At 35.6% G+C, this 22735-nt stretch overlaps 2 protein-coding genes across 2 annotated transcripts in view; one reads left to right on the top strand and one right to left on the bottom strand.

Moving 5' to 3' along the window:
- LOC106876388 (transmembrane emp24 domain-containing protein 7) overlaps positions 1-769 on the top strand; it is a 33674-nt gene extending 32905 nt beyond the window's left edge. Inside the window, exon 4 of the transcript XR_008265495.1 lies at positions 9-769. The gene's annotated coding sequence lies outside the window, so the exon portion shown is untranslated. The remainder of the gene's footprint in view (positions 1-8) is intronic.
- Positions 770-3500: 2731 nt separating this feature from the next.
- LOC106876397 (uncharacterized) lies at positions 3501-21230 on the bottom strand. The gene is made up of 7 exons (XM_014924926.2): positions 20688-21230; positions 12906-13002; positions 11327-11396; positions 9766-9859; positions 9030-9059; positions 8362-8487; positions 3501-7675 (listed from the first exon to the last, which is right to left on the bottom strand). The coding sequence occupies exons 1-7, from the start codon at positions 20752-20754 to the stop codon at positions 7506-7508; spliced, it is 654 nt and encodes a 217-aa protein (XP_014780412.1). The 5' UTR covers positions 20755-21230; the 3' UTR covers positions 3501-7505.
- Between the last annotated feature and the right edge of the window lie 1505 nt (positions 21231-22735).

Raw genomic sequence — 22735 nt, 5'->3', positions numbered from 1 at the left:
TATATATAATATATTTCAAGCTCAACCTCTCTCATGTATATATGTATGTGTATGTTTATGTATGTAGATGTATGTATATTCCTTTCCTGAGCGTCCAATAACACTGTACTTATTCCACGTCCTCGCGTTGTTGTTTTTTCTTGCTTGTTCATGTTTGGATTGACTATATATGTATGCATATGTAAGTATGTATATCTATATGTATATCTATATATATATTAGATTGGAGCCTGGTGTTGCCATCCGGTTTCACCAGTCCTCAGTCAAATCGTCCAACCCATGCTAGCATGGAAAGCGGACGTTAAACGATGATGATGATGATGAATATATATATATATATATATATATGTATATGTATCTATATGTATGTATATGTAAGTATGTGTGTGTATGTATATGTATGTGTGTGTATATATATATGTATATGTATATATATATATATATATATGTGTGTGCATGTATATGTAAGTATATATGTCTATGTATATGTAAGTATATATGTGTGTGTATGTACATGTAAGTATATATACATGTGTGCGTATGTACATGTAAGTATATATATATATGTGTGTGTCTATGTATGTATATATATACATGCATATGCATATCAATATGTATGTGTATACATATATATGTGCATATCAATATATATATGTGTACATTATATATATATATATATACAGGCATTAAAAAACACATGCACCTACATCACCATTTCATGATAAAATGTATGTTTTTAAAAAATAAAGTTTCTCCACTGTAAAAATAACATGTTTTTGTTTGCTTGTTTGAAAAATCATAAACTCATTAAATGACATGCCAGACAGTGTAGGAAACTTATGCTCTCTACTTGATCTTTATTGCTAGCTTTTTCACATTACCAATGACTGGATCTTTTGATTTTATTATTCCATGTTTTCAAGGCAGTGAGGTGACAGAATTGGTAGCATGTCTTCATGTTCCAAGTTCAAATTCTACCCAGTTTGACTTTGTTTCCTTGTTTCGGGATCAATAAAATAGTAGCTATTGAATACTGAGGTCAATGTACTCCCACAAGTTTTCAGGCTTTGTGCCCATATCAGAAAAGAATTATTCCATATTAAACTACAGTTAGACTTTGAAGGTTAAAGAAGTATCTTTTCCTTTTACTGCCAGAACATACTGATATTGCAAATGAGATAAGCCAACTGTCTAAACTAAACAACCTTTGTTAGAGGTAAAACAGTTCTGCAGTTAGCCATCTCTCAGTGGCTAATGTAAGTTTTGATTATAAATGTTTTCTCTATATACACTTTATTGCATCATCATCATCGTTTAAGGTCTGCTTTCCATGCTAGCATGGGTTGGACGATTTGACTGAGGACTGGTGAACCAGATGGCTACACCAGGCTCCAATCTGATTTGGCAGAGTTTCTACAGCTGGATGCCCTTCCTAACGCCAACCACTCTGAGAGTGTAGTGGGTGCTTTTACATGCCACCGGCATGAAGGCCAGTCAGGAGGTACTGGCAACAGCTACGCTCAAAATGGTGTATTTTATGTGCCACCTGCACAGGAGCCAGTTCGGCGGACTGGCAACGAACTCGCTCGCAATTTATTATAAAAAGATTCTGTTTAAATGTGTATTAATTCAGTATTAACAAGGTGGGGAGCTGGCAGAGTTTTTAGCCTGCTGGGCAAAATGCTTGGTGGTATTTTATCTGCCTTTATGTTCTTCCACCTGGGTCAACTTTGCCTTTCATCCTTTTGGGGTCGCTAAAATGAATCCCAGTTGAGCACTGGGGTCAATGTAATTGACTCACTTCCTCAAAATTGATGGCTTTGTGCCAAAATTTGTAACCAATATTCAGTCTTAATATACCACATTGCTGACTTGTTAACAGATAATTTGAGTTTTACTGTAATGTCACTATTTATTTGAGGCTGAAGAAGCAAAAGTTCAAGCTAAACATCAACTCCTATCAAACGTAGCTGTTTGAGACTTGCTCGAATGGCACCTCTGTTGGTTTGGTTATGCACTCCATTATCTACAAGGTGAACAATTCATCTATGACAGTAGATCTCAACTGGGGTCTGTATGGCCCTTATAGGTCCACATAAGACTTTTTGTTAAAATTTATGGGCAATGGTTTTATATTCTAAATTAAAATCCTGTTGAGGTTAATTCTCTGAGTACTGGTTTGAATTACTAGCTACTTTCCCACCAAATTTGTAATCCTGTATGAATGCTAAAAATTGTCATTATTATTAGTCTTCAAGGTAAGGCAGTGAGCTGGTAGAATTGTTAGCATGCCAGGCAAAATGCTTAGTGATGTTTCACCTATTGCTATGTTCTGAGTTTAAATTCTTCCGGGGATCGATAAATTAAGTACCAGTGAAACACTGGAGTTGATGTTCCCCTCCCCACAAATTTCAGCTATTGAACCTATAATAGAAAGGATTATTAGTCTTCAAGGCAGCAGGCTGGCAGAATCGTTAGTACGCCAGGCAAAATGCTTTGTGGCATTTCATCAATCTTTAAATTCGGAGTTCAAATTCTGTCGAGGTTGACTTTGCCTTTTGTTCTTTGAGGATCGATAAAATAAATACCAGTTCAGCACTGGAGTCAATGTAATTGACTTACCCACCCCTTTGAACTTGCTGGCCCTGCGCCAAAATTTGAAACCATTATTATTAGTGTCTTCCTTGGGTGTATTGGTTTTTATTTCAGTAGTGGCATTGCAAGATAAATTTAGGTCTGTCATGAGACTAAGGACTCAGAAAGCTGGAGCTTTTACCCAATTTCCTTGGCATATAAGTGACTGGGATTACAACACTCTGCTGAATGGGATATTGATCCATTGTAGGGTCAACTCCCCAGCTATTTGTGGGGTTCAGTTGTGCCAGCTAAGTGGACTGGAGCATTATGAAATGAAGAATGCAACACGCCATCTAATCCGGTAATCAAAACCACAATCTTATGATCTTGAGTACAAGATCCTGACCACTAGGCCATAAGCCTTCATATTGCAGGATAGCTCTATTATTGGTTTCAACTGAATCCACTTAAAAGGCTTTGGTCAACTCAAGGCCATAGCAGAAGACACTTGCCAAAGGTAACACAGCTTCTTACCATAAAGCCATACTTTTGACTGTTTAAACAAATCTTACAGCTACTCTGCACCTTGGTTGATTAGCCCTCAAATCATTATCTTTTATTTTATTCCTTGATATGGGTATAGAAAACATAGGACTGGTTTGGATTTGATCCAAGAAACTTTATTTCTAAAGTAATGGTACTAATAAAGGATCCTTATTTTAATCTTGTTTCAGACCATGTGCACATCCAAGAATAAGACACCTAATCTTGATCAAGATCAAACTATTTGAAATGTGTAGATTTAAATATCAGATGTTAAGGCTGTTAGTCTAGCATCTCAGACATTCAGATAATGAGTTTGAACTTAGTAGGTCAATACTTCACAGCCATTTTGATAAAATAAAAATAACAAAATGACAAAATAGAAACAATATATATATATTTGTTCTTTCTTTTTTCCTTTTAAAAAAACCCCATAAATGAAGTTTTTTCTTCAGTTATGCAAAAAAAAAAAAAATTTTTTTTTTGTAAAGAATTTGGCAATTTTCAGAATGTAGAAGATTTATGGATTCCTAAAGTAATTCAGTCCTTGATTTCTGATTATATAATGTACAGGATTTGTCATAATAGGAGAAAGTGACACAATAAGCAGTGAATATACAGAGTTGTGTGCAAATAGGGAGAAAATGGCAGCAGGGACTATTCACTTTGTCCCTATTCTGAAGCAGAGCTGAAGTTTGAACCATGTCCTTAGGACTAACAGTATGCACCACCACATGAACACTGTAGCACTATGAACCGAAGAAAATAATATTCAAAGGTAATATAACATTATTGCCACTGCTTACATCAGTGGGACCCAGCCATTCTAACATGCGGTACCTATTTTATAACCAGCTGGACTGGCTCGTTGACAAAGTATTTTGGTTATCTAATAGTGGAATATGACTGCTAAATATCATGAGGGTTGATTGATAAATGTCCCTATAAAGTTAGTAATCCACTGTATCCACCTTTAATTAAAGATGGTAGGATGTGATTCAAGGGAAATTTAGTTGATATTTCTAGCAGATTGAATGACTACTTAAAGGTTTCCTTGTTGGTTTGTATTTGGGCCAATTAAATGTAAAAATTTCAGCAGAATTTTTGAGGACCAGTATTTTGGTCTTGGTTTTGTGATGTGAAGGAGATGAGTAAGATAACTGTCTTCAAGGAAAGGAAACCTGTCTACCATAGATTAATGTAGGAAAACTGTGGTTCTAGGAATCATGTGTACAGCCCTACAAAACAGCAAAATGCTTGCAGTGGATTTGAAGTTAGAATTATTAATCTAAAGTTATATTTAGGTAGTTGTTTTACTTTTACTTATTAAATTTTATGAACTGCATTTAAACATTCACTCACTTGAGTTAACCACACTGAGCTTTGCTAGCATGAATTTAAACATTCACTCTGACCCCTAAAATAAAGCAATTGAAGCTAACTCATGGGAATAAAAGCTTAATGAAGTTTGCAGCTGAAGTTAAACTCTTTTATATTGGTTTTAGTAATTGAACTGAAGCTCGGTTCAAGGGATTTTAGCCACTTCTACCAACCCAAGTTCTTTGTTTCATAAGGAACAAAAGGGAAGTAATCCTTGGCTTAAAGGCTGATTCAATCACAACCACTATAGAGAGCTTAGACTTCCCAAGCATGTTAAATGAGTCAGAAATATAGTCTTGAAATTATCTCCCCTCCTTCTTCAGAGTTACTAACAATTTCTGCTAGTTTTTAGTTTTCTTTCTTAGTCTTTAAGGAAAATTTCAAGAAATTAAGAATTTGATGAATATAGCATTCAGTGTATCACCATTTTAAGTTAATTATCCTAATCCATGCCACTGTCTCCTTTGAATTTGTTCGTTTTAGTTTTTAATTATGGAAATCCCCCTTGAACAAAAATATACTAGATTCTTTTTGTATATACAAAATTGTCTACAAGTGATTTGGTAGCAGAATTAAGGCTATACTATGCAGTTGAGGTCAAAGTGAAACACTATGTTTTAGTTATCTCTCTTCATCAAACAATTCCAACGGAGAATTGGAGTTCATGAAATTATGTCCCCTTGCTTTAGAGCTCTTAACAGTTGCCACCAAATAAATTTATCTCCCTTGCCTGTTGCAGCGGTGAATTTCAATAAATTAAAAATTTGAGTATGATATTCAGTATATACCTCTTAACTTATCCAACTTCATGGATACTGCTCTCTTACAACTTTTAATTATATTATGATCAAGTCCAATCATGGTTACACAGTCGGTCGTTAGACTGAGGTCATTTTGGGGGCATCACCTTAAAGAGTTTTTAGATGAGCTTATTTTCTTTAAGTCTGGTACTTATACTATCAGTATCTTTTTCCGAACTGCTTAGTTATGGGGATGTAAACACACCAACACTGGTAACGAAGCAGTGGTGAGGGACAAATACAGACACACCTACACACACACATGACAGGCTTCTTTCAGTTTCTGCCAACCAAATCTATTCACAAGGCTTTGGCTGAAGAAGACACTTGTAGGAGGTGTCACAGTGGGACTGAACCTGGAACCACGTGGTTGGGAAGCAAAATTCTTACCACACAGCCATGTCTGTGTCAAATATTTTCCTTACAAAAATATAGTATATGTATGCATGTATATATATATATATATATATATATATATATATGAAGAGCCAAGTGTCACCCATATATGAGTAGGGCTTGGTAGCATGTACCATGCCCATTATTTACAATGGGCAGATAGGTCCACCACAACACTTGATGAAGGCTGGAGAGTACATCAGCTGAAACATTGTGTTAACAAACAAGATGAGGACTCCTATCTGTCCATTGTAAGTAATGCACATAATTCCTCATTCTAAAAATATAGAATAGTTTGTACCATGCTTCCACCAATTGTTTTAAATTCTTTACAAGCTCACATAGATACCCCCTCAACTCTCCCTCTCTATCATCCAGGGGCATACCCAGGATGTGACAACTAGAGAGAGAGAGGGAACTGCACCAGCACAAGGCTGGTACTCACTTTCAGCTGTGTAGACTGGAGCAACATGAAATGAAGTACCACTCACAAGGACACAAAGTACCACATGATCCAGAGGTTGAACCCACAACATTACAACTGTAAACCAAACACCCTAACCACTAGTAGCCAACAGGTTCCAGGTCCCTCTAGAGTTTCACACTAATGTGCTTATCAAACTTTGATAAGTGCATTGGCATAAAACTCCAGAATCTCTTGGAGCTTCTCAGCTAAAAAGAAAATAGTCAACTTTCTTCTGTTTGTGAAACCAATTATATGTATAAAATATATAATAATTAAAAACCTTCCTTTGTTTCTCTTTACTCACACACACAGACACACAAAAACGTTACATGTATAATCTACTGATATTTTGGCATGAATATGGGTTAACTAAGTTCCTATATTATTGTCCTTAGTAGTTCCTATCACATACTACCATATCGCAAATATAGAGTGGCTCAGTAGATTCTACTTAAATAGAAAAGCAATAAGGTAATAAAATAGATGATAGGAGGAAACTACAGGTTTAAATGTATGTATGGGTATGCATGTGTGTATTTGTATGCATGCATATATGTATTTGTGTATAGGAATACAGAGGTATATACATGTGTGAATGTATTTTGTGAGTGAGAGAGGGCAGTGGATGGAATTAAGTGTATAACAGTAATGATACTGCAAATGTGTGTATGTGAGTGTATTTTATGTTTGGGTGTCTGTTTATTTATATTCCCTGCACCACATCAAAAGTGCCTGATCAGCATGGAGATTAATTACTTCTATGTATGTATATATATATATATATATGTCCCATTTTGTATTATTTATATATATATATGTTAGTCTTGGAAAATTGACAGCATATTAAAATATATAGTCACAGGGATACAAAGTTATTTGTGACAATCAACAATTTGTTGGAAAGAGTCATTTTGGTAATAAAAAAAAAAGGAAAAAAGTGAAGGCAGATGATTTGTTAATGGGGCATATGCTAGCATATGTTGTTTAACCCTGATCAAGCAGACCTGTGATTAAAGATATTCCAGATGTGATCAGCCCATCTTTTATACAGGTATAGTGTACATTGAACTTCATCATCCAGTGTGTTCTTGCTTTGTGAGGCTTGTAGGGTATTGCCTGTAGGTTGGTGATTACTTTACAGTTCTTTCATTAACTCCAAGGAAGCCTCTATACAATTGTTTGGTATAGTTAGATTCAGCATCAAAAGGATCTTTTTTGTCAATGTATTTTATGTTTCGTTTGCCTTCAAATTTGTGTCTAGTCTATGTCAATATGTTAGTCAATTACCACCTGTCAATCTCGACTCGATTATATTTACTGTAATAATTGGTAATTGTTTAAGTTCAGCAGGCGCAATTAGTCTCATCATCGGGTTTTGATTTGTCCAATTGCACTGTGTTGTTTGTTTCATATCCTTCAAAAGAGGGAGAACTATGAACTTTTAGTCCAGAGTTTGGTTTTTCACTTAATTCGATGAGGCCTTGAGCTAATTTCAAAAATGTTTCATCAATACCTATACAAAAAAAAAAAAAAGAGCATTAAACAAATGACAAAAAATATTTAAAAAACTAGCAGTTGTTTAATTCACCGAAAAATCTCCTAAAGAACTAAATACATAATAACTAATACAATCATATAATTATTATCATAATTATTATCAACCATGTGGGCTAAGTCCAACGGCAGCTCCCAAGTGGCCCTCATGTGGCCACACGTGGCCCTCAAGCATCCTACTGGCAGCCCTCGATGGTCTCCCCTCTAAAAATATAATAAATTTTTCTTTAATTGACTTGTGCTTTACTTTTTTTGGTGTAGCACCTAAAAAAATCCAGGTTTTAGATCTGGCCTGGATATTAAAAAGGTTGAGAACCATGGGTTTAGACAGCGTATGTTTTGTGGGTTTACCTGACATACTGGGCATATAACAGATCCATGATGTCCCCAACTATGCGAATTAGCTGCTGTTCTGCTGTGGCCTGATACAGCTTACTGATCACACAATAGAAACAGGGTAGTGGTTTAGTGGGCTCCCCAGCTAAGACCTCACTACTAGAAGGGGGTTTCCCTCCATTTATCTATTTAGGCTTCCTTAAATATTACTTTAGGGACTTTGCTATTTGTATGCGTATGTAACAGATACTGCAGTAAAAGTGGTAAAAAAGTTTGGATATTAATGTTGAACAAGGTCTTCAAGTGTACCTGTATTAAATAATGCTGATGTCTCAAAGAAGTATGCTCCAATGGATTTGGCATATTGTTGGGCTTCCGCCGAGGATACTCTTCTTTGGTGTTCCAGATCCTGTTTGTTCCCAAGAAGGCACAGCACTGCAAGGAGAAGAAGAATGAAAAAGTAATAAGGAAATATATAGAGGTAGAAGAAGAAAAGTAAGGAAATTAGCATGTTTAAATATGGATTTTTATGCAATAAGGATTCCAACGGTACAGGGTATTCCCAATACTATGTAGCGTGTCTTTATCATACAAGTTGTACCTGTGGGACTACTAAGCAATCCCCATGTCACAGGTGAATTCACATGTAATAAGATATTCTACTCATGTCTTAAGATGTTTTCTTGCCATGGATAGCACCTGTGATGCATCCCCATGTAATGTCCAATGAAAGGAATTACAATATCAACACACCTTAACCATTCATTCACTGTAACTCCACACTTTCCAGCAAGGTATTTCAAAATGCTCCCCTTTGTATGTTACACCTAAAATAAATCCACCTGAATGGAATATCAATGAACATGTCAATACCTGAACTTCTAACAATATAAGCCTGCCAATATCTTAAATACTCCAACAAAACATTATACAAAAAAGCATAAAAGGAATGCGTCAACGATACGCTTAGTACTTACCTATAGGTGTATCAACATTTTTATTCAACTCTGAAAATAAAAGGTAAAAAAAAAAGTCAAGAGTTACAATCAAATATAAACCATTAATACATAGCTGTATAGATGTTTTTTTTCTATAATTCCTTTATTCTTTGTTTGTTATTAATCTCATTAAATCATTTCTCCACTTTGCACAAATTTAGACATTTAATATACATTTTTGGAACAATGTTTTCTATCAAAAGTCTTTGGTTATTCTTACTCTTTAGCCTCAGTTCATCCCTTATTCAGCAGACCACCCCATCTTTCTAAACTTTGTATACCAAGAACAACATTACTTAATGTGTCTTTCCTTCATAAAGATAATATGGTGTGATCTGAGGGAGATTTGGTTGCTATTTCCCATATGTCATGCATCTGCATAGCAGTTCCTTTGTTGGCACATATTTTTATCCAGGTTGTTTAGCTACAGATCAGCTCTGATCAAGCAGGCTTATGACCAACCATATTATAGTCAGGACCCCTCTTATCTTTTTTTATTTGTTTTCAGACATAGTATATCTAACACTGGTAGTTCAATCTTTTATCTTACCAAACCTCAACTCACTTCACCCCACAAAGATGGATGAAAGCAAATTCAACACTGGCAGGTTTCAATTTAAAATGCAAAGGGATAAAAATGCAATTTTACAAAATTAACTAAAATCTAAAATTAAACACCTACTCACACACAAATTATAAAAGGTTTGTGTCTTACCTTTGACCCAGTCCTTGATTTCATAATAGCTATCTTTACATGTGATATCATACATCAGTAATGCAGCATTAGCCTTTCTATAATACATAGGGGCCTGTGGAAGAAGAGTTTCAATACAAGAGATTAGCTTCAGGTCTTCATGTTCAACACAAAAAATCAACTTACTGTCCAAGACAAGGAAGGAGCTAATTTGAAATTAAACACACGGGGTTCAATCCAGGATTAAAAAAAAAGGAGTTACTGTAAAGTTCAAACAAAGAGTAACTTGGAAGGAGTCAGCTTTAGGGTTTTAAAGGAATCTGTGTAAAAGTTTGCAAAAGGATCAGTTGAAGTGTTGTTAGTAAAAACAAAAATTCAAGAGACAGCAAGTATTAGCTTATGGTTTAGATTCAAGTGAAAGAAGAGGGCAATTAAAGGTTTAATTTAAGGTACTCTGCTTGAGAAAAGAAGGAAAGGGAGAAAATATTTGAGCTAAGTTCAGCATGAGTCAACTCTAAGTTTATTTCTATGAATAGAAAGCTTGGTAAACCAGCTGAGTGGTATTGGTGGGTGGAGAGAATAAGTTGGTTAGTCGGTTGGTGGTTAGATGGACAAACAGATAGGCAGATACACAATCAAAGTTGGTAGATAGATTGAGGGGTGCGTAAAATAAGTGAAACAGAGACTGGGATGATATATGGATGAGAGAGAAGAGGAGCAACTGTATGAATTATTATAATTTTTACATGTTTTTCGAGGCATGCCAATCAAACTACCTTACTTACATTGCATCTCCAGTCTGGAGCCATCCCTGCATCCTATCCAGAATATCTATCTACTGGAAGATTGGAATCTTGTGCAGCTCCCTAGCTTGCCAGCTCTGGTCAAAGCGTCCAACTCATGCCAGCATGGATAATGGATGTTAAACGATAATGATGATGCACAAGATCCCATACTTTGAGGGAGCAGGTTGCAGCTGTAGGCAACCTTATTTGAATCCAGTGTCGTCAGGTTTTAATGAGAGTCATCTAGAGTTATCTCCCCTGTCACATCGTTAACAACTAGATGGCACTCTTTAGACAGACATTAAAAAGACGCGCACAGCCAAGTAACATCCTCTTCTCCTCTCCCACGTGGCCTGCAGCTAACTACGTCTTATACATCTCTGTTCCTGCTACGGGACAACTCTGCGTTGATTTGAATTTTGTTAAATCCTCTATACCATTCATGGAAGGCGGCATGGCAAAAGCCTTTTCTTATTCAACTTCCATTCTGTTCTGTTGAATGTTAATATACAAGCTGTGCAAAATGCTCTCATTCCGGATCGGAATAAACACTCCATGTACATGAAGTCTTCGAAAACTCATACGAGTTGCTGTTGTTCCTCACTGGATTAATTCCTACAGCTAAAGAAGGATGACCGAACATTATATTAAATTAGTGGGCTAAAAACTCGCTAAACAGCTAAAGAACGTAGTACATTTAGCTGAAATTGTATAGTGTTGTGGTGAAGTGAGGAAGGGATATACATGAAAAGAGGACTCAATACACACATGCATTGATAAGGATAAGAAAATTTTACCATGGAGCGAAATCGTTCCTGTCCGGCAGTATCCCAAACTTGTAGCTTAATTCTATATTTGTCCAGAGTCCTACAAAATGCATAATTAAAATTAACTAATTAGTAAATTAATTAATAAAAAATAATAAAAGAAAAATGCAAAGAAAAATACAGCAAAAAATTGTTGGAATTAGAATAAAATATAACATGAAATATAAAAAAAGACAAATGATGACTTTAACAAAGGTTCAGAACCTGTTTGGCTCAGGATAACAGAACCCTTTTATTTGTTTAGTTGATGGTGTTATGTGAGTAAAGCAGTGACTTTAGGTAAAAAAAAAGAAGTCCATAAAATCAACACTAGTTTTCAAGTTTGTCCAACGACTGAAGCCAGTGAAGGATTGAATTATATTCTGGCCAGAGGAAAATTTCTCTCTCATCTGAGGATACATAGCATTCAGTTGTTTATCTGCACACACTTGTATCTGTGAATCCTTATCTCTGTTTAGATTGCAATCAAACTTAATTTTCTCACTAAACTGCACAATGTGGTAATCCTTGCAAAGATGTAGGCTGAAACAGGATCAATGCTTGCATACATGTGTGGCTAGACTTAAAGCGCTTGATTTGCCTTCAATGTGCCAAAGGTAGAGAAGATGAGCTATGGTGTGTGTGGTATATGTCTATATAAGATGATATCAAGAAAAGTGACTCCCTTTGCAGAAAAAAAAAAAGGAATCTGGCAAGTCATTAAGCAAGAAGCCATTTCTATAAACTATTTAAGAAGCAATACAGCATAACAATAAGACAGTGAACCTTTTTGAATCAGATCACTACAAGGCAGGTATCAATTACCAAAGAAGAATTTCAAATTATTTCAGTATTTATTCTGTAAAGTGTGGTACTTATTCTATTGGTCTCTTTTGCTGAACCTATATGTTACAGGGACATAAACAAACCAACACCAAACAGTCAAGCAATACAAGGAGGTTGGACAGACACAAACACACACTTATACATGACAAGCTTCCACACAGTTTCTGTCTATCAAATTCACTCACAAGGCAAAGTATTGGTTGGCCCAGAGCTATAGTAGAAGACACTTGTTCAAGGTGCCATGCAGTGGGACTGAAACAGAAACCATGTGATTGCTAAGTGAAATCCTCAACAAATCAGCAATGCCTATCGCATGGTTTCTTCCCCACTTTTCCCACCACCAGTCTGAAATGTCCTTCAAAAGGTCACAGAGTGTTTCCTTTCTTCCTCTGACTAAGTCATTAAAAAATGCATCACAGGACAAGAGCTGATGGTAAGCAACACAGGAAAGCCAACATTTCATTGTCTGATCAGCTGTAAATGCTGTTTTTGCTGAACTTCCTCTCTATGAATTAACAATGAATTAGAAAGTGTGGTATTGATTTTTAGTAATTAATTATATATATATATATATTACAATTGTCATTTCATTTGTAAAACTTGGTTCTTACAATATTAATCACACACCACAATACTAAAGTAAGAAAAGAAGTAAAAGAAAATAACAACACCAATGTAAACATTAACAAATGTGAAAAAGTAGAGAATCCAAAAAATAACTTACAACTTATGTGTGAAAAATGAGGCCCCTATCGTTGGACTGACGTGCTTGCTGAATATGCCGCCAACATAACGAATGATAAGACTGGTTTTTCCTACAGCTGAAAGTAGAAAAATAATTGGTAATTAAAATATCTCTCTCTCTCTCTCTCTCTTATAGGGATAATACTTGATCTTTGGAAACATGCTGTAATGTGTCCTATTTTACTTCTTGGGAATGGGATATGAGTAAATTTGTTTCTTTCATTAATGTTTTTACCCAGTAGAGTTAAGTGAGTCGCCATAAACTGGTGTCATAAATAGTAGGTCATGTCTCTAAAAAGTTTGGGAACAACTGGTCTAGTACATACATACATATATATACACGACAGGTTTCTTTCAGTTTCCATTTACCAAATCCACTCCTGAGGCTATAGTAGAAGACACTTGCCCAGCAGTGGGACTGAACTGAGAATCATGTGGTTGGGAAGCAAACTGCTTACCACACAGCCATACCTGAGATTTCAATGAGATTCATCAGCCATTTCCATCAGGCTGAGATAACATTGCTTTGTACAAACCTATGAACACATATTGACCATTAGGATTTGGCTACTATTTCTAGAACTTAAAAAATGTTGAAACCCAATGATTGTTTACAGAAGCTGCCATAGAAGATAGTGATAAAAATCTAAACAAAACCATTTTCCCTGCTGTCGCTCTAATTATGTCTGTCTCTTTGTATGTGGTTCTTGTTCATTATATCTCTCTATTCTACTATACCAGAGAGAGTGAGACAGAGAGGGAAGAGAGACTAAGAGAGAAGAGAGAGAGAGAATGATAGAAAGAGAGAAAAAATTAAAGAGAGATCAAAGTAGGAAGAAAAACAGAATCTGATATCAAGAGAAATGTATTTTTGAATCTATTTTTATTTACTCTTTTGCAACTTCATCTGTTTTAGCTAATTGCTGATACAACTCCAATTCTATGTCCTTCCTTTTCCCATCTTTATTCACTGAAGATCAGGTGTGGTTTGAGAGCGATTTGGCTGCTATTTCTCAAAATAAACATTACACAAATCTTCCTTGTAAGATAATAAATACTATACATGGTCTGGTAGGTGTTAGTTTTGTAGCTTCTGAATGCAAAGCAGACATACAAACAATCCACGTTATATATAGACACACACACACATATATAAATGTGTGCATGCATGTGTGTATCAGCTGTAGTGAATGCTTTCCTGCCACAATAACACCAGAACAATGATGTTTTGTCACCATTGTATACTTCATCTGGTATTAAAATTTTTATCAGTGATGATGTTTGCCAATACATTAATAAATTTCTCAGTTGCTCTACAATCAATCAGTAGATATCATATCACCACAACTCTTTAAATATTTATAACTATGCTTTGACTTAAATTTGTATAAGAAGCCTTGTCAATATACATGATTACCTTCAATATTTAACTGGCTTCATGATCAGTAGTCCCTTAAACAATATATGTTCCCATTGATACTGATAAATGGATTCTTACAACACACAATCATGATCTTCAATTTTTACTCTATGTTATGATTTTCTATTTTGTATTTACATTTGTTAATCATTTGCAGCATAGATTTTCGACAGTTTGTCCTTCTGTTTCTTAAGGTCAAACTCTTCAGCTGCAAAAAACTTGCTGCTGAGTTTTCTTCAACATCTTTACTTTCTGCAAAACTGACAAACATAGAATGTTTCCCCTTTTCACGCACACATATACATACACATCTATATGCACATAAACACACACACACACACACATCTTTTATTTGTTTCAATCATTAGATTGTGGCCATGCTGAAGCACCACCCTTGAAGAATTTTTTAGTTGAATGAATCAACCCCCAACACTTATTTTTTAGAACGTGGTACTTATTCCATCGGTCTCTTTTGCTGAACCACTAAGTTATGGGGATGTAAACACACCAACACCAATTGTCTAGCGGTGATTGGGGGGGGGGGTACAAACACGGACACAAAGACACAAACACATGACAAGCTTCTTTCAGTTTCCATCTACCAAATTCACTCAAGGTTTTGGCTGGCCCGAGACCACAGTAGAAGGTATTTGTCTAAGGTTCTACACAATGGAACTGAATCCACAACCATGTGGTTGGGAAGCAAGCTTCTTACCACACGGCCACACCTGCATCTATATATACATACATATATATATATATATATATATATATATATGCATGCATACATACATATATATAGCTGCATATTTACATACATGCAACAGAGATACAACCACAAGCATATAGTTACATAGACATACAATATTTTTCAGATATTAGTGGCTATGATAATTACATTGTAATACTGCTCACATATGTTGAACTAATAATTAGTAGTCCCAAAACATATTGGCATACTGACAACAGTAAGAGAAAGACAATAGCCAGTAGTGCAAAATATAATCAAATACTGACCATGTACGTAAAGAAATATATCCACACATGCATAGTTACAAATCAAACACAATGTCATTCAGATGCATGCTAGTGATTATAATAGGAGTCTGAAAATAACTTCAAATACATTCATATACTAATCATATACACAGAGAAAAATTTAAATGCTTTTCCTTATTTAATTTTGATAAATGTTGGGTCAAATACTTCTTCAAAGTATGAAACAAATGGAAGAAGGGAGACCTGTTTGTTATGGCATATACATATAGCTGAATAACATCCTGTTAGCTATTTAAATATCAAAATGGCACTGTATCAAACCAATGCCAGACAAACCAGATTACTTCTCTCTTCCCCAAAACAGTAAACAAAAGCCATAAGAATTAACACACACACACACACATATTATTTATATAATCCGGTTTCTTTGGAACATGTTTGATATAGCAGACACATATTTGATCTGAATCTCCCAGCAGACAACCTACGCACCAGATATGTGACTGCTACAGGGTTTCGGTCAGATAGGTGACATGATGGTGGTATAGTACCATATATAGTCACAAATCTATGAGTCAGTCTGAAAAGACTTGAAGAAAGGAGGAAATATCAGATAACTAGAACAGTCAAATGTTAGATATACTTAGTAATAAAAATTAAAAAAAGCAGAAAGCAGAGGTTTGCACATGTTTTGCAGCATGCAGATCAAGGGCATGAAATGTACTAAATTGCAAGGTAGTGAACTACAGGGACCACATCATTGGGGAGAAATATATGTGTTTTATAGTGAAAACAAAATTTTCATGGAAATGGCAATTGCTGGACAATTTTCTGTTTGAGTCTAACTGTTTTAAGTCATAGTGGAAATGTGACCGATGTTGCAAAGAGGCATACGAGTATTGTATAAATTTTATAATTGAAAAATTGACTATATTTTGTACAGACAAGTATACCAGCCTGCGGGTACAATAAAATGGGCTCATGGACGCAATTGTGCCCGCGGCAGGGGGTTCCCCACCCTTGATCTAAATGAAGTCTTAAGTTATTGCCAAGATGCTCCAGAAGTATCTCAATGAACATTTTTCAAACAAGTCCCCATCTCAGAAAGTTAGTGAGGCTTTTGTGCCAGACGAAGTACAACTGATATGGTTTTCAGTCTTTGCCAACTTTAGAAATATGTAAGATAGTGAAGCCTTGATCTCTTCATGGTTTTCATTGATCTTACTAAGGCATTTGATAGTGTCATTATGAGGGGTTGAGGAAAGTTCCCACCAAGAATGACTGTCCTCCTGATTTTGTGGATATCATTGGATCTTTTCACCATGGGACATGAGCAAGTATTACTGGAAATGGAACCATAGTTGAATTCTCATTCATACAAATGGTGTCAAGCAATGTTGGGGCAAGGATACAACATTGTTCAGCATTTACTTCTCAGCTATGCTTGACACAAGTTTCAAAGATACAACAATTAACTGCAACGTTCAATTTCAAACTGATGGCAACAATTCGCGCTTAAATAAAAAATATCAGAAATGCTTGTAAGCTGTTCTTTGCAGATGACTACTCTTGTCCATAAACTTGAAGATATTCAAAGAATCACAGGTTGCCGCAAGGAACTTTGGTGTTACAATCGGCATGAAGAGGACTGAACTCAGATCTAGTTGCTTCCTGAGTAATCCAGAAATCACTGCCAACAAAAGTGTACTAAAATAGGTGGAGGATTTTATCTACTTGTAGAGTGGTATGTTCAGTCTCCTTGAAGATTAGTAAAACAAGTGTTGTTTTGGCAGACTGACCAATTGGCTTTGAAATGACTTAGATATTTCCTGTCAATGAAAATACAAAAATATAAAGTAATGGTACTAACTATGCTATTGTATCGTGCACAGTTATGGACCTTGTGTTACAGACACTAAGAACAATAGGACAGTTTTCATCTTCAAAGTCTGTAAGATCAAGTGAAAGGACATGATATCCACTATAGACATCCTATCATGCTGCCAAATCAGTGGTACACTGATATTATAAATGAGATAGCAAATGGATGTAAAACAAATGCATTCCTATTAATGTCTTTTATGGTCAGTAATTATTCTACTAGAGCACTACTGAAATAACATAAAAATTCTTTCAAGTGAAATTTGAAGATATGTCATTTGAGAAAAGCTGTAAACTCTTTCACAAACTCAGCAGGCTGATCATAGTTGCAAGAGACCTTTTTGTATTAAGGTCACTGAATTTTATAGGCCCTTATAGAGAAACAAAAGAAGAGGAAAGATGTACAAAGAGACCATTCTGTTCTCTATTTGTATTTGTACTATATCTTCTACAATCTTGACAGCCACACACACACACATTTATTTATGCTTCTGTTCTGAAAATATGAAATTTGTGTCAAAAGTAATGATTGACTGTTACCCTGTTTATATCCACAAACGACTTGTCATACCGCTTACTAAAACACCTATTCCTTCAACTTCTACTAACCTTTTCCCATGATGGAAGCATTTGCAAGAAACAAAAACACTTAATTGTAAGATATTTATCCATGTAAATATTACAACCGCTCATTAATTGTAGTTAATTTCTATTTTTAATAATAATTTTAGTAATTTGAGCATTCTTCCAAATATTTTTGCTTAGTAAATTTAATGTATTTATAGTTTTGATATTTTGACTGTTTCCACACATCACTGCTATGATACATATAAACAGCAACATGCATTGCTCTTTGCATTTTTGCAAATGAAGATATCTTTGGGTCATAGACTCACTTGTACATCTGAAAGCTGGAAAGACAATTTGTGTGCAGATCGAATACACCACCACTGCCACCACAGCAGCTGCTGCCTCCTCCTTGGTGACCACCACGACCACCAAAAATATTAGTTATATGTAGTAGATATAAGGATCCCTTCTAGGGGCCCTATTATTGATTTTTTTCAACAATCTAAGTACATCACAAGGTTTCCAGACATGAGTTCTACTCACGTGTCAAGTTTCATCAAAATCGATAAACCGATGTAGGGGCTCCTTTTCTTGCGGCTTCTGTCACAATACTTGCATACCAAGAGGATGGCTTGGCACTCTGCATTTCTGTTGTTTTCCTTCCGCTGCTGACACTTCTCAACTTGTTTGTTTCTGTAGCTGCTCTCTAGCGAAGCAGTTCCTTCCTTCACCACAGTCCCCCATGTTGTTCTGTCTTCAGCCCTCTCTTCCCAGGTGCCGACATCCACCTCGCACTTGGACAAACTAGTTTTGCAAGTGTTCTTATACCTCAGTTTTGGTCTTCCTCTTAGTCTCTTGCCCTGGGTCAGTTCTCCATACAACAGTTACTTTGGGATTCGATGGTCATCCATTCTTTTGACTTCCCCCAGCCACCTCAGTCTTCGCATATACAAGATAGCTGTCATGTTTTGAAGATTTGCCTGCGCCAGCACTTCAACATTGGTGACCTTGTCGTGCCATGTTAAGCCTAAGATCTTGCAGAGGCATCTGAGATGGAAAATGCCAAGGCACCTTTCCTGTCTGCTGTACAAGGTCCATGTTTCACACACACACACACACACACACATATATATATATATATATATATACTATAGCCTCAGGCCCACCAGAGCCTTGTGAGTGAATTTCGTACACGGAAACTGAAAGAAGACTGTCGTATATATGTGTATATTTGTGTGTGTGTGTGTGTGTGTGTGTGTGTGTGTGTATGGGTCTGTGTTTGAATCCTCAGCATCGCTTGACAACCGATGTTGCTGTATTTACGTCCCCGTAACTTACCCGTTTTGCAAAATACACCGATAGAATAAGTACTTGGCTTACAAAGAATAAATCCTGGGGTCGATTTCTTCAACTAAAGTTGGTGCTCCGGCATGGCCACAGTCAAATGACCGAAACAAATAAAACAATAAAAAAAACTATGCCATTTTAACCCCGAGCAACGCCGGGTAGCTGTGTGTGTGTGTGTGTGTGTGTGTGTGTGTGTGTGTGTGTGTATAATATATATATATATACGGTGGTGCATCAGCATGGCCGCAGCTCTGAGCTGAAACTTTGAAATGAAATTAAATATCGGAACGTCAACAGTATATGCATTTCCTGTCCCATCTAAGAAGCCAGTCATTCTTAGAGAATATGAACATAAATGCCTCATCCAACTCATGCCAAAATGGAAAAGAAGTTGATAATGTGTAATTACTTTAATACTAATACTTGACATCGTGTTTTGTTTTCAAAACAATTCGCTAGTATTAGTTAACTTTCTTTAATTGATTTCATCTCAGTCAATGAAATGAGCGTGCGCGCGTTCTCTCTGTCTATCTGTCTCTCTCTCTCTCCAAACACACACATACCCATTACTTGCCTTAATATCATGGGAGAGAGAGAGAGAGTATAATTTATTTGGACCGATCTCTTTCTCTGTCATCCTCGAGTCCGTTTCTACCTGGCTAAACGTCAAGAAACTCCGCAATAAAAGTGGATCAGCCGATATAAATCACACACACAACATACATATATCAAAGTTTGAGAAGTGCTTTGGAACGAATCTGTAAGCCCCCGAGTACACCATTATAGTATTTTTAGCAAATAACCATTTACATATTCTCTGCTTTATATATACAAGAGTTCTTGCTCACGTTTGTAACACCAAACACACACACACACAGATAAATCAATAGTTACGTATTTACTTGATTGTCAAAGATAGCATTACTATGTGAAAAATAGTAAACCAAATGTTTATATAAATAATGAAGTTCTAGAGAAATGGTTATATTGTTGTTTAACTCAACATCAGCTCTGATTGAGTTTACAATCGAAGGCATTCCAGCCGTGACCATCTCACCTTTGGGGATATCTAAAATTACGTGTACGCTTTTTTTTAATATGGTGGGGTATGATTAGGAGGTAGATTTGGCTAATGATTCGAGTGAAACGTAGAGGTTCTCTCGTTAATATGCGATTGTGGTATTGAACAACGAAAAGAAACTTTGTACACAAATATAAAGAAAGACAATCAATACAAGTTTTTTTTTTCTAGACACAGACATTCTTTATTGTTCTCGTCATCTTCATCGTCTTCTGTCAAAAAAAACGATTTTTTTAGAGCACTAATCCTTTCTGGCAAAAGCAAAATAAATTTATAAATAAAAGTGACAACGACCGATATAAATTTGTTCGATTTATCAAAGTTATCAAAGTACCCCATGCGAGATAGATGAAAGTAGCAAGTGGAATGTTTGCGTGTGTGTGTATGCCTGTGCTTATAAAAGTGTGTGTGTAGAAAGAGAAAGAGATATACACACATATAAATACCAAACAATATTTACTTACCTTGCGATCCGAGTAAAACAATTTTTGCTTCGAGTGATTTGTACGCTTCTGTTTCCCCACCTTCCATTGTGTCTGTGTTCAGTAAAGTCGCAGATCGACTTGACAGAAAGAGTTAGTGCGACTGACGACAACCCGTACTTTTCTACCTATCCTCTTGGTTTTCTTACTTCTCACGTAGCACTAATATTCTACGTGCATATACACTTTTTCTTGGCGAAATAATAATAATGTTAATAACAATATGTTATAAAAAAACTAAATAAACCTAACACCGAAGCTAGCTCAACTCACAAAAACATTCCTATGACACCATTTTTGTTTTGGTCACGTGATAATCAGTTTACTTTCTCTTATAAAGTTTTCTTCTCTTATTTTTACTTCATGCTTCCTTATTCAATAATAGATTTTCTTTGTTATTTAGCAACTAACTATAAACTATTATTCTGACGAAAGTGAAAGCTCTGAGGTGTACACTTGACTGAATGGTCCAAACTATTACTTCAGTCAAACGTTCTGTACTTTTTCTTTTTTTCTTTTTGACCGAACGCTCTCCTTAACTATTATTATTCTAACCGAACGGTTCTTAACGGGGGGTCCACATGATCCTAAGGGGTCCATATAAGATTTTCTAGCTAATATTTATCTGCAATAAATTTATTATACTTCTACAATAAACAAAATATTTCAACAATTTTTCAATACAATTCCTAATAATATTTAACTACAAAAATATAATATAATTTTTTAAACATATGAATGCCCGTCCGAGTAAAATAAATATCAAAGGGGTCCATAGATTTTAAATGGTTGAGAAACACTGCGTCTAAGCTATTTTTCTCACCAAACATTAAACTATTGTCTCCACTGCATGTTAATTTATTTCGCTTGAGTAGTGATTTCTTTTTGCTATTTTTAGCTTTCCCTTACTCAATGATTTTCTTCTATTTTTATAATCCCACCAGCTGGCTTGTCTTATTTTGTTTTCACTATTTTATTAGTTATTATTCTGATTTATTGCGTTATTTTGGTTCAAATCTTTCTAGTTTTCAACGCAGAAGTAGTTGAATCTATATATATATATTTAGTGTTAAAAAACAATAAGCCAGTTAATGTTAGCATATTTAATAAATGTCGAGCAAATAAGAAAATCAGTTAATGTCTAATACCTCCAGCATCTTCTATTTTTTCACTTTGCAAATACGGGAGACAGTTTCCAAGTTCTGAACTTCGATACTATTCTCAAGTTTTGGAATCTCTAAATAATTCTATATATTCGTATCAACAATTGTGCAATTGTGTATATTTATTTACCTACTCATTCATTATTATTTCTTTATTACAATGAGGGCTAGCTTGGTTGAAGAAGTTAGAATAAAGCAAACAAAAACATGTCTGAAATTTCTTGTGCTTATTGGAAAAATTAAATTGAAATAAGCAATTATCACCATCGTCGTCGTTTAAAATCCAGTTTTTCATGCTTGCATAGACCAGATTGAATCTGTTGCAGATTTTCTATTACTTGGTGCCCTACCTGTCACCAATCCTCCCCTGTCTCCAAGCAAGAGAATGTTTTCTATGATCAGACATGTTTTCCTTGGAAGATTGGAAATAAATAGCATCACTTGTATGCCGGTGGTGCTTATTTACAACCAACATGTTATGTTAAGACAAGAGTGCACACAAACATGCATATCATGTATATGTGTGTGTGTGTGTATTGACGGGCTTCTTTCAGTTTCTGTATATTAAATCCACTCACAAGGCTTTGGTTGGCCCAGGGCTACAGAAGAAGACATTTACTGTACAGTGGGATTGAACCTGAGACCATATATTTGGGAAGCAAGTTTATCAACCCTGAAAAGATGAAAGGCAAAATTGACCTCGGCAGAATTTGAACTCAGAACATAAGGACTGATGAAATGCTGCTAAGCAATTTGCTAGCAGAACTGTTAGCATGCTGGGTATATGAGCGACTTTATGAAAATTGTCACATGTTCTCTGTAGCGTGAAGGCTATTTATTCCTTACTAGAAGACTACATCACCAATT

Source organism: Octopus bimaculoides, chromosome 14 (genome assembly GCF_001194135.2).
Source record: "Octopus bimaculoides isolate UCB-OBI-ISO-001 chromosome 14, ASM119413v2, whole genome shotgun sequence".
Lineage (NCBI taxonomy): Eukaryota > Metazoa > Mollusca > Cephalopoda > Octopoda > Octopodidae > Octopus > Octopus bimaculoides.
Note: the sequence above shows the minus strand (reverse complement) of the source record. Positions and strands in the feature narration are given on the sequence as shown.